The sequence below is a fragment of the Parambassis ranga genome, chromosome 17 (genome assembly GCF_900634625.1).
Source record: "Parambassis ranga chromosome 17, fParRan2.1, whole genome shotgun sequence".
NCBI classification, from domain to species: domain Eukaryota; kingdom Metazoa; phylum Chordata; class Actinopteri; family Ambassidae; genus Parambassis; species Parambassis ranga.
In genome coordinates, this window is record NC_041037.1 from 10,436,846 (window position 1) to 10,450,047 (window position 13,202).

General features: G+C 41.0%; 1 protein-coding gene across 1 annotated transcript; it reads right to left on the minus strand.

Moving 5' to 3' along the window:
* Positions 1–3,482: 3,482 nt before the first annotated feature.
* Positions 3,483–11,770, minus strand: LOC114449671 (uncharacterized). Its single transcript, XM_028427489.1, has 10 exons — positions 11,317–11,770; positions 10,922–11,000; positions 10,728–10,830; positions 10,381–10,630; positions 8,463–9,728; positions 7,056–7,346; positions 6,295–6,394; positions 6,164–6,179; positions 5,839–6,076; positions 3,483–5,513 (listed from the first exon to the last, which is right to left on the minus strand). The coding sequence occupies exons 1-10, from the start codon at positions 11,599–11,601 to the stop codon at positions 4,203–4,205; spliced, it is 3,939 nt and encodes a 1,312-aa protein (XP_028283290.1). The 5' UTR covers positions 11,602–11,770; the 3' UTR covers positions 3,483–4,202.
* Between the last annotated feature and the right edge of the window lie 1,432 nt (positions 11,771–13,202).

A 13,202-nucleotide genomic window follows, 5' to 3' on the forward strand; every position in this document is an offset into this window, starting at 1 on the left:
TGACACAACTTAAAGGGACAGTTCACCCTAACATCAAAGTTTTATTGTGTTATCTTGATGCTGGTTGCACTGATCTGATGTGAAGTTGGGATGAAGTGTTCCTATAGATAACTACAATCACTATTTTTCAGTGTGCAGCTGCCATGACAATAAAATCTACTCCCTCATGTTTCTTTTTTGTTTTTTTTTCAAGATGCTACATGAAATATTTTAGAGTATTACTGGTATCTGTATGGATTTTTTCGATCTCACTCCTGTCAAATTTCTTTCTCGTCTCTCACTAAGATCTCACTCGTCTCCAAACTCTGGGAGAAAACTTGCTAACATCCTTGACATGCTACTCAATCCCTGCTGTGTTGGATTGACAATTCCGTGCTGTGACAGAGGGAGCAAACTAATACATGCCAGTCAGCCGGATGGATGGAGACAAGTGATTACACCGTTGATGGAGGTAATTCTGCAGAGATAGGCGGTCTGATAAATGACTGATAAATACTCACTCTCTAAAAGGAAGCCATTCCAAAGCACATTGAATAGTTACTGCTGTGAAACTTCATACAGAAAGGAAGCCTGAGCAGATAGACCACCTGAACACTTTCACAGCAGACATTTCTTCCTTTTTTTACTTAATATTTTATCATTTCAGATGGATAATCACAACTTTCAACAACAACCAATAACTCTCATGCTTGCGAGAGGCATGATGGGACATCTCCTTTATAAATCTTAACATAACAAAACATGCCAATAAGAGCCAGTCTTTACAGTGTTAATGCTAATATAGGTAGCTCACAAGCAATTGCCATCCCTACATAAACAAAGTAATTTTTAAAAGAAGGATCTTGCAGAAGATTACACCAGCTGTAGCATGTCACTGTTTAACTAAGCATATTAAATACTATAAATATGGACAAAGAATGGGTTTCTAAAGAGTCTCTCATTGACCATAAAATGGACAACAGGGATTGAGCAAGCCTCTAGAGGCTGTGGGGTGAACTGCACTTTTTAACATTTCCACATGGGCTTCGTGACGCAGCCCTGGAGGTCGTCCCTTAACTATACGTTTTTACATAGTGAGGCTTTAGAGTGCCTTTTTTTTGTAATCCTATAAGTTCACATTCATTCTCACTCCCAATCATAAATGTGGGGATAGGTTTGTCTTATTGGAATGAGAAATTGGGGGTCGAATAGTTTATGACCAGACAGGGACTCATCAAAACGAATAAAGCTCTGCATATTAAAACACAGAAAGCAGATGAGAAACAGTCCAAAGGCCAAGTGCATTTCAATAAACAATGAAGTCATGTTGTCTGGGAACAGGGAAGCGAGAAAATGTCATTTGGCCCAGGTGGACTGTTGTTTGTCTGGCTTATGGCATTTGAGTTCCTGTGAGTAAAACCGATTTTCCTATCTGACTTTCTGAGCAAACGCAGCAACCATAAAAGCAAAAAGTTACCTTGCTGTCTAATGTCAGCTCCTGTTATTTCGCTTCCTCCTCCTATAATGTTCTTATCTCTCTGTGGAAGAAATGAGCAGCAGTACGTCAGGATCTACACACCGACCCAGGGTCTTACTGAGTGAAACTGTACTGCCAAATAAATATCATCTTCACACAGAGGGTGTCAGCATGCAAAAACTGTTATTCTTTCAATGATACACTCCTCATCTCAAGCCTGCATCAGCCGCTCAGATTATTTAACTGACATCTTAAAAGGACTGGCTTGGTGTGAGAGAGAGAGAGAGAGAGAGAGAGAGAGAGAGGGGAGCAGCAGAATGAAAAGAGAGGAAACATCTACACATAGAGAGAGTCTGATGAATAAAAAAAATAATAATAAAATATCTAGCCAATCGTCCTTGTGATGTAGCAAATGACAGTGTGCACGAATTTTGCAAGCCTCAGCAGCTCGGCCTGTCAAGGACATCTCAGCTCCTATATAATGTGTGGTTTTTAGATATCTGCAAGAGGAGGCGGCCACCTATGGAGCATGGAGTGAAAGAAACTGAAACATTCTCCCAGAAGAACACATTAGTTTCCAGAGGAAGGGGGGGGGGTGTAAGAGGAAGCCCATTTACACTCAGCAGGCTGGCTCAGGTACTGCAGCATCTGTAACAGTGACAACTTCTGAGTTTAAGGGACGGCTGCAGAGTTACTATGCTAGAGTCAGCTTTTCTGGAACAAGGGTGGCATCTAATGGTCACTCTGAACATAGCAGAGGAATGCGTCACTGACAGACTGTACAATGCTACATGCTCAGACTGGCAATTTCAAACTTGTTTTATCTGTCACAGTTTTTAAACTCTATTAACACTCAAAGAGATGGATGATCTGAAAGAATGACATAAATCAAAGTGACTAAGTTTAATTTATTGGCCAAACAAAGACAAATTACTTATCAAATAATGCACCTTTATGTGGAAACATTTTTATCCTGAAATTGGATAACTACAGCATATGAATGGAAAATGAGTCAACCCAAATGTTCTTTAAAATTATTTAGTTAGCTTATCTATCAGATTTTTTTTTTATCCAACTCTGATTGTCTTATTTCCCTACTGACTCTTATGACGTGCCTAATCCGAGATGTGTCTGATACCTCTGTGGCCTCAGACCGGAGGAGATGTGTTACACAGCTAACGAAAATACAGTTAGAATGACCATGTATCAGGAGCTGAATAACTTATCTCCTTCGACCTGACCAACACACAGCACAAGAGTCCAGTGGTGGAGGAAGTACTGAAGCTTGGTACTTAAGTAAAATTACAAAGACCCAACAAAATATATACTTAAGTAAAAGTAGAAGTGCTACATCAACAATCCTACTTAAGTAAAAGTCTTAAGTACTTACTTTTAAATGTACTTAAAGTATTAAAAGTAAAAAGTACTCACACACTGAATATATATTGTATATATATTCAATTTGCAAAAGATATCTGAACAGGTTAAAATAATCAAAGAAATCATCTTAAAATTAAAATGGACAATGTGTAGTTAATTTACATTTTCAGTATAGAAATCTTTGAAATGTACCCAGAAGCAGCTATGGACAGGTTTGTGTGTCATGAGGCAGGCTGTGGGCATCAAGTGGACGGAGAGGCTGCTAATAAAAAACAGGCATTCAGCATTTTTACTGTGTAAGTATTCCTGCCTTAGATTAATGTTATGATTCATGTTAATCAGACATCAATGGATGGACTTGTGTTAGCAGACAGTAGCTAACTAGTTATAACTGAGCCAGAGCACCGGCATCATGACTGAGGCTCATTATAGAAACACAGCTCGCAGCGTGACACCACCTTCATGTCTGACCTCACATCAGTCCAGCACAGCTGTATAACAACCGTATTCATAAATGTACTTGTAACTACTACTACATTGTAAAATTTTGTAGTGGAGTAGAAAGTACAGATAATAGCTGCAGAATGTAATGGAGTAAAAGTATGCACTATTATTTTTACTTAAGTAAAGTATCAATGCATAAAAATGTACTTATGTACAGTAACGAAGTACAAATACTTAGTTACTTTCCACCACTGCAAGAGTCTCACAGATATAAAAAACTAAACAATAAATGCTCCATGGTTCATAAATACACTGATTCTCTGAACCTCCCGATAAAACCTCTCCAATAGTGCACTTTGATAAACATGTATGTCCTTCTCCTGCTCTGTAAACATTAACAATGTTCTCAAGTATAAACTTATATCGTTCACCTTTGCCATAATGTTTTCACAGGTGTTAGGTCAAAGCATTACTTGTTATACTATGAGTGTGGTGCATGATACCACTCTTCACTTTTAAGTGCAAATCAAATGCTTACAGGGCTACTCAGTTAAAGCACAGACTACATAGTATCATGTATAACAGTGATTTGTACTATGGCTGAACAAAGAGGACAGGTGTTAAGGGGGTGCTAATATTGACCCTGGTAGTCATTTGTTTGTGTGAAATAAATCTGTTACTGTGTGCAAATTAAAGTAATCAAGGCTTTCTTAAGGGTAAATACTTTGGTAAAAATGTAGTTTTCTCTGTTAGCAAATATTTGAAAAAGAAATACTTTTTCACAAGGGGCCAGTCATTTTGTCTCCAACTGTATTGTCTAACAGTGTAACATAACGTTTGGAAAGGCTTTTGTCTTTATATGCTGTTCTATGATGGTCCTCCAAATCCTCAACAATCCACCTCCTTTTAGTGTTTAAAGACTTCAGGCGAGACTCTTCCTTGGTCTGCCTCCATCTTTTCCTAAACCCTTGCCAGTGTTCTGGCAGCTGTACCTCTTCTTCTTTGATTTTCCTTCTTCCTTTGGGATGAAAACAGAGTCACTGATGTCTTCTGGTCTCCTTTTTAAGCTCTTCCTCACGCTCTCCTCCTCTTCTTCATTATCCTCTCCTGCTGAGTCTGAGGATAGATCGCTACCTGATTGCTCGTCCTCACTCTCCTCTTCACTGGAACCCATCCTCTTTACCTTCCACACTTTAGATTTGACTGTCTTGCCTTCCATTTCATCTTTCACAACCTTGCTGCCTGCTGTATGGCTCTTAGGCCTTCCTCGGGGCCTCCCTGTGCTCCTCCTTTTACCTTTTGGCCTCTCTGCTTTCTTCTTCTGCAGCACCTCTTCTGTATCTTGCTCTGCATTGTCAGAGTCTGTGTCTTTCTTTTTCCCGTTGACCTCATCCACCTCGCCTCTCTCCCACTCTTGTCCAGAAGTGGATGAGTGGCAGCGCTGGATGTGACTCTTCAGGCTCACATTGTGATTGAAGCTTTTGTCGCAGTGCTGACATTTGTACGGCTTTTCCCCCGTGTGAAGGCGCATGTGGGATTTCAGGTGGCTCGTCTGATTGAAGCCACGCTGGCACACAGAGCACTTGTATGGTTTGAGACCTGTGTGCACGACAGAGTGTCTCCGAAGATGATGAACATCCCTAAAGTCAATACCACAAACCCCACATCTAAACTCTTTTGGTGCTCTGTGCTTTGCCAGATGAGTTGTGCGTTGTTTATTGGTTGCGAATGTCTCTGGACAGTCTGGACATTTATAACGATCTTTTCTGTCCTGGTGGGTCTGCTCGTGTTTAAGTTTGTCCGCCCTGGTTTTAAAGGTGACGTAGCAGTACTTACACGGATGTTCATAGGTTGCATCGTGGATTCTGCTGTGATTTTTTAGGGATAGCTCAGTAACACACCTTTTGCCACAAATATTGCAGGAATAGGGTTTTACTTTGTGCTCACATGTGTGAGGCTTCAGGACATTGAAAAAGCTCCCGCATTCTGTGCAAAGCTCGTTAATTTTGAGGCCGCCGTGGGAATCCAGTTCTTCCTCGTCATCTTCTTGTTCTTCTGTAGTTTCATCCTCGGAGTGCTTCTCAGCCAGCAAACACTCCTCAGCTGGATTCCATTCCCCATCTGAACTCGCATCATCCTCATCACCTTCCTCTTCATCTGCGGAATCACTATCTTCATCACTAAAAGTTACAATCTCAGACGAAACTACAACACTGGGCTTGTCATCATCTGCCTGTGAAAGACACAATGAAAACACAAGGCAGATTATTACAGCAAGATAATTTACTCTACTAAATTACCCTTTTTTTAAAAAAAAAAAACCGTCCCACCTCACTTTGGAGAAATCGATGCACCAGTGTCCATCACAAATTAATTAAATAAGATTAAATAAGTAATCACAGAATAAGGATGCTTTAAAAGACTAACACTAATGGACATTTTAGAGATATTAATCATGCTCACAAAAAAGAGACGTATGTGACCTTTGACCGCGGAAATAAATATATGATAAATAAGAGAAAAACTATTATTTTGAATGAGAAATGGAATATTCCCACCTGAGATCCTCCTGTAAGGTGTCTACCTGCATCTGATGGGACGTCAGCATTGACTTGGCTTTTCCACTGGTTTGTGTAGCAACACTTGAGGCAGCGCTGGTTCAAAATAATGAGTTCCTCGTATGTGATCTTCTCCGTCTGAAGTTTGGATTTACACAAAGGGCACTTACGGCCAAACAACTCGAGGAGGCAGTTTTCATTCACAATGTATTTGTCTTTCACCTCTTGAGGTGCAGCTCTAAAAAAAAACACAAGTAAAATGACTGATCAGAAAAAAAACTTGACATACAACATTTGATTGTGCTAGAGAGAGAGAACAACTTACATGTTCTTGTTTAGATCTGTTTTTCAGGTTCAGGACAGAACCAGAGGAAAGAAACATCATGTCAGTCAGACACTAAGACACAGGACAAATGTTTCATTTATAATACACAATGATGTGTGATGTTTTCTCACCTGTGTAAGTACGGTCTGGCGTTTCAGAGTGCACACTAGGATGACCAGATATGTTAGTGTCATCACACTGAATAGCAGCGTCTGTGGTTTCCATATGCACCTACACACAGTCACAAAATCAAAGCCATGCAGCTTAGAATTATGGTTCCATCCACACATTCCTGGGTAGTGTTAAAGCAGTCTAAAAACACAGTCCTTAATACTCGTGTGTGTGTTCAGTTAATATTGTGGTATAGAAGAAATAAAACCACCAAGTGCTTCTATTATTATTCCCTAACTCTTATTTATTCATCCTACCCCCACCATTTTTCTATCTCTACTACCTGTTTCACTAGCAGACTGACCTCTGGTGGCGCAATGAGGAACTACAACACATCAGCTCAATATAGGATTTCTATATATCTAAAATATTGAAAATTAAATATAAATGATCAAATGGGTCATAGCACAATATCTTTCCTAGTGTGCACCAAATATAAACTCATGTATGTTGAAAATCACGATTGATAATTATTTAATTACCTGGTATAACCAGGTTATTAATGCTGCACCCTGACATTACAAAGCATTGTCGCTATCAATGACAACACCTTCCTTGTATCACTTAATGTCATATAAATATAAAGCCAACTTCCGTTATTAAAGTCTGTTACTGTGCAGACTGAATTCTGTCATTCAGCTGGAATGGGCGGTTAGTTTGACATGTGTGTGCTGTATGATTCAGTGTCAGGCGCAGATGATGCCGCAGCTGTCAGACTCACCACATGTTGTGGGATCACCGCAGGGTCGTCTGGTTCCGACTTGATACACAGTGATGGGACGACACCGGGCTTTAGCTGGACCGAGCCGGACGCTGTGTTCGGGTTTTCAAAACAGTCATCTGTGAAGTGTTCCCTACAGACAGTGATGTCAGTCCAGGACGTTTCTTTAAGTCGCTGTCCGTTGACTTCAAATATAAACTGGACCCACTCCAGTCTTTTTTCGGGGTCATCCGGCAGCTTGAACCGCTGCACGCCGCGACGAAACGACTCACAGTCCAAAACAGAGCACATCTCGGATTAAAGTCTGAACCCGCGGACTCCTTGGAAGCGTGACAGTTTAATAGTAGTCATGATAACTCAGGGGGTCCCGCAGGGTCGTCTGGTTCACAACGTCAACACTGACAGGCTAACTGATAGCCTGTTTGCTAGTAGCTGCTGAGCTAACGGGGTGGGCGGGGCAGAGAGGCCGGGTCCGCATGTCTTGGTATCCGGCCGTAATGTAGCATGATGGGCTACAAAATCAGAATACGTCGTTACATGCGACACCAGTTTTAAATGAGTTAATATCAGAAAGTGAACAGTGAAGAACAGTATGTAAACACCGTCATCAACTAATGCAGGATCCGTAGTCATTAATATATCTGTTCAATGCAAAGCCTAATCTGAATGATTCAATAATGTTAAAGAGCAGATGACATCTCATAATGTAATATATTCACTGTGGCATTTAAAAAAACTCTGTTAGAAACACCAGCACACCTTTTCCTGGGTCCTGAACATCCAAACTACAAAATAAAAGCAAACATTTATCATGTCTCATCTGTGATATTGGTGTTATTATGAATTCTATATTTACATGTTGCATTCGGAAAAGCACAGCTGCAGATAGAACATTAAACTTCAGTGTTAGAGCTTATTGCAACATTTAAACAGGGTCGCTATAATGCCGTTAGCCGAGTACAGATTACCTCTATAAAAACACAAAGTCTTTACATGTTCCATATTTGTCATCAGTTTGTATACAAATGCAATTATTTACAATTACAACATTGTATTGCTCATTCTAACGATCCAACACTTCTTATATGTGCAACAACCCAAAGGATGCCAGGTCAGAGTCTGGTGGTGGCACTGAAACATGTGGCTCATACAAGCAAGGAACTGAGGTGAGGCAGTTGGGCTATATCCAGTATCAAAACATGGAAGGAATAGAATGCTAACAGAGTTCAACGCTAAGAACAGAGGCACTTATCAGCTGGTCTCAAACACTGATGTTTAAAATGACCCGAGCTTAAAGTTTACACAGTACATGTTTATTTCCTCATATCTAATGTGTCAAGGAAAGTCCAGTTCTACATAATACTATCAAATGTTCGGCTCCATTTTTTTCCTGAGCTGTTACTGAACACTCTGACTGAGGCGTCTCCTCTTCTTCTCTCCTGGGTCAAAATCAGAATCCGAGTCAGAGTTCTTGACTTCGCTCTCTTCCTCTCCCTCCGTCAGCTCAATGGATATGTCACTTCTAGCCTGCTCATCCAGACTTTCTTCATCACTGCCATGTGCTCCCTCTAACAGATGTGCATTTTCTTTGGTGGCTGTTGTGTTTAAATTCGGACCTTGTGTTGTCTCACCTTTGGCATTTCTCTTAGGCCTTCCTATAGGCCTACCAGTGCTCCTCTTTTTATTCTCCAGTGGATGTGTTGTTGTTGTCGCCACCTCCTCTTCTGAATCCTGTTCCTCAACCACAGGGCCGAGTGCTACAGCTGCATCTCTCTTGTTTTTATTCCCCTGAGCGCCACCGGTGTTTCTTTTATTTCTTCTTCTGTTGTTGTTCTGTTTCTGTTCTGGCGCGGGCTTGCATGTGTGGTACCGTTGGACGTGAGTCTTCAAGCTCACATTGTGATTGAAGCACTTGTCGCAGTGCTGACACTTGTAAGGCCTCTCCCCTGTGTGCAGACGCATGTGGGATTTCAGGTGGCTTCCCTGGCTGAAGCCACGTTGGCACACTGAACATTTGAACGGCTTCTCTCCTGTGTGCACTGTTAAATGTCTCTGAAGAGGAGTAGTACGTTTAAATTCCATCCCACAGAACGGACATATCAACAGCCTGGGACCTCTGTGATCTTCCAGGTGGATTTTACGCTCCTTATTTTCTGCAAATGTCTCTTCGCAGTCTGGACATTTGTAGGGTTTTCCTTCAGTAAGGTGAATGTCCTCATGGGTGATTTTGTCCACCTTCGTTTTGAATGTTACGTGGCAGTATTTGCAGCGAAACTCATAGTTTTCGTCATGGATTCTGCTGTGATTATTTAGAGCGATCTCACTAACACACCTTTTACCGCAAATGATGCAGGAATATGGCTTTACTTTGTGCTCACATGTGTGAGGCTTGCGTTTGTTAAAAAACTTCCCGCAATCTGTGCATAGCTGAGTGTGATGGGGGGCAAGTGTATAACAGTCATCACTTTCGCATGTGCTATCTTCATCAGATTCACTAAAAACCTTCTTAGCCCGTGAACCACGCCCCTTTGGACTCCATTCCTCGTCTGACTGCACATCACCTTCATCACCTGAATCATCTGAATCATCTGTGTCATCAGTGGCATCGCTCTTCTCCTTAACAGCAGCACCAAAGTCAGACTCATCAGTGCTGCTGTCTACTGTTGAAGCAGTCTGTGAATGACAAAATAAATCGAATTAGGTTGATGTTAATCTCATGGCAACCAGTATGTGGCTAAAGGTTTTTACTCCTGACATGGAAAGTGGTGCTAGAGTGACCGTGTCACTACCAGTGTCTTAAGCTTGTTACATACTCCACGAGAACAGCTCATTTTTGTCGTCTTCTTGAGATGGCAAGAACAAAAAGATAACAGATGTACATCATAATCATACATCATGAGAAACGTGTGTGTAGAACTCATCATACGGCCCCTCCCGCACACACACGCAGCATTTTTAAACGCTTTTTTTACTGCTGAAAAAACAGTTCAGGTGAACGTGTTTGAAGCGGAGGTGCAGGAAGAATTGTTGCTACTATTTGCGATTTTGCCCAAATATCTGTTTACCTGAATGTATAGCGATATAGTCGATAATGAGGGGTGGACGTGTACCTGCTCATAGCATGAGAATTGATTGATAGATATTCTGGGCTAGTGGTGAAGCTTTGCCCCTATTTCTGCATTCACTACACCTATTCCAAAATTCTGACCAATCACACAAATGTTCGGACACGACTGAGTTCTCCTCTGACAATGTGTCTAGAACGAGCTGCAAGTTCTCCCAAATCAGCTCTCCGTGATGTCGTGGAGTATGTAACAGCCTTTACCTCTGAAGTTACACCTGTGCCTCCGGTCAGGTGTTTATCTGCAGCCGCTGGGACCCGGGCATTGACCTGGCTTTTCCACTGTTTCCTGTAGTCACACTGAAGACACTTCTTATTCAGGACAAGGAGCATGCTGCGTACAAACTTCTCCACCTTGACTTTAGAACCACAGACGGGGCACTTGCTGCTGAACAGCTGGATGAGCCTTGTTTCATTCACAACATACTTCCCTTTCTTCTGAAGCAGTGCAGCTCTGGAAAAAAAATTAAATGTAAATTAAATGTATTTAGGCACAGATTTCAAAATACTCAGCTAAAATACCCAAACTAAGTGTAATTGGTGTTACTTACTTTTTCCTGATCATGTCAACGTTCACGATGTTATGAAGCATCTGATTATAATCAGATCCAAATGAGTCTGGGGCATCACTCGGTCCTGGGCTTGCTGGAGGGTCTGCAAGTTAGTTATTCACACACACACATAAAAAACTGTATTTATTGTTGGGTTAATTGTTTATGAACACATGAACACATGTATCTCTTACCTGTTGAAGGGGAAGATTTTCCTGTATGAGACAGTGGACTATCACATTCTTTGAGTTGATCAGTGATTTCCAAAGGTTCCTACACAAAGCAGACACACATGAAAACAAAACGCTACAAACCCTACACCAAATGTTTGGATGATGATCGTAATAAAAACCCTTGGATTGATTCGTTTATTTTATGTAAACAAGCTAAACAAGTGACTCCTGTCTCCTAAAGTAAACGTATTTGAAGGAAAGTTAAACATTATACCACTATACATTGTTTTTTTTTTTCATGTAAAAAAACACACAAGATGCCTAACAATACTAAAGTGCACTAGCTCTAAGTGGTTCTGAGTATAGTTCCGTATTTTTGTGCAGTCAAAGCCGGGTTCAGCTGTCAGTGGACTCACCACATGTTCTGGGTTCACCTGCGATTCTTCTGGTTCCGACTTGACACACAGCGATGGGACGACGCAGGGCTTTAGCCTGACTGTGCCGGACACCGCTTTTACAAAGCAGTCCACTGTAAAGTGTTCCTTACAAATCGTGATATCAGTCCAGGAGGACTCTTTAAGTTTTTGTCCATTTACTTCGAAAAGAAACTGGACCCACTCCAGTCTTCTCTCTGGATCTTCTGGCAGCTTGAAACGCTGCACACCACGAATCCACGAACTGCACCCAACGACAGAGCACATTTTAAATTAAAGGCGGGACACGCTGACTGTGAGGTGGCCGGAGAGCATTAAAAATCAATAACATGCACGAGATCCGAGAGGAACCCGCAGAACGACGAATGACTTCCAAAATCAACAATAGCAAGCTAACAAGGTAGTAGCCGAATAGTTAGCCAACATGCTAACAGAATGAACGCTACCGGTGCGGCGCGGTTTGATGTCGTCATCACTTTCGTCTTCTGGTTGTTTTTTTCATTATTGAAACAAGTACGCAATAATTTGGCATAGTACAGTGTTCTACCACAATATAGGCCTAAATAATGAGAGTAAAAATAAAACAATAAAAGGACACATACATAAAAATCAATAAACAAACAAAATGGGGGACAGGGCTAGGGGAATTCTGTGAGGTTAAACTCCTCTACTAAATCATTGCAGTCTTTCTCTCCATGTGTTTTAAAGATTAAAAGTAATGACACCTCCTTATGAAAAGAATAGAATTGGGGTTTGGTTTTCATCAATTTGTTCTTATGTATGAACATTTTCGCAATTCCCGAAAATGTACTGGATCTTTTATATACATACCATAAAAATTCTCTTTGACTAAATTAGATAATTTGGGGAATGACCAGTCTTGTAAATCTTCCCAGAAGGCATCAGTAACACACATCTCATTTTAGAAACAAAGGGTAGTGAAAAAAGGGTAAATCCACAAAGTCACATCAATTTTCATTTTATAATGCCTTGTACAATCAGATATGTCAAGGCACTGTACAGAAACCCAGAGCCTGAACCCCCTTAAGAGCAACAGTGGCAACAGGAAGAAACCTTGAACAGGACCAGGCTCATAAAGGAGAACTGGTGACTGGTGCAGGCAATAACCATGGGTTTGGTCTGGGGCCAGACTGCGGGTCAGCATGCAGGTCTGGAGGCAGAGGAATCTGCAGAGAGAGACAAAACTATGAGGCAGACAGCAAACACAGTCAATGACATGGATCACTAGTATGAATTAGGCTGATGAGAAAAGAGGAGAGGTAGAAGGGTAAGAGGTTGAGTTGCATGGGGAACTGCTCCATGATTAATCTATGGTGATCAAATGTATCAACGACACAGAGCATGTTACTCAGTGGAAAAAGGGTAGTCGAGTCAAAATAAATTATTATTTTATTATAACAAGCAGAATTGTCTAAAAGCATTGTAAAGAAACCCAGAGCCCAAACCCCCTTAAGAGCAACAGTGGCAAGGAAAAAGTCCCTTTTAACCCTCCTAGAATGGAGCTGTCACCGGCGACAGAAATTGACATGCGCTGTTCAAACTACCATAGCTCTGGTTATGTTCTGTTATTGACTACATTAAATCATATTTTCTGTACAATAAATTGTGGAAGATCCCAAATGTAAAAACAAAAACTACAAAAAAACAAAACTAAAAACTACACAAGCTGTTCATTTTACACACACAGCTAGAAAGAAGCAGTAAGTGCTTTTATGTCCGCTCATCAAAACAGCTGAAATTCCAGAAATAATTTAGCACAGCTGAAACCTGCCTTTGTTTTTTTAAACTAAACTGAACAGAGTGGTGGTTCTCTGTTTCTCAGAGCATCAAATCAAAACAGGAAAATG

Excerpts from the sequence above, each read along its gene's own strand:
- LOC114449671 (XM_028427489.1), bottom strand. The coding sequence starts at position 11,601 with ATGTGCTCTGTCGTTGGGTGCAGTTCGTGGATTCGTGGTGTGCAGCGT. Across the intron at positions 9,729-10,380 it reads GCACAGGTGTAACTTCAGAG|ACTGCTTCAACAGTAGACAG; the intron begins GTAAAGGCTGTT and ends TGTCATTCACAG. Across the intron at positions 7,347-8,462 it reads GGAGACGCCTCAGTCAGAGT|ATGTGCTCTGTTTTGGACTG; the intron begins GTTCAGTAACAG and ends CTTTAATCCGAG.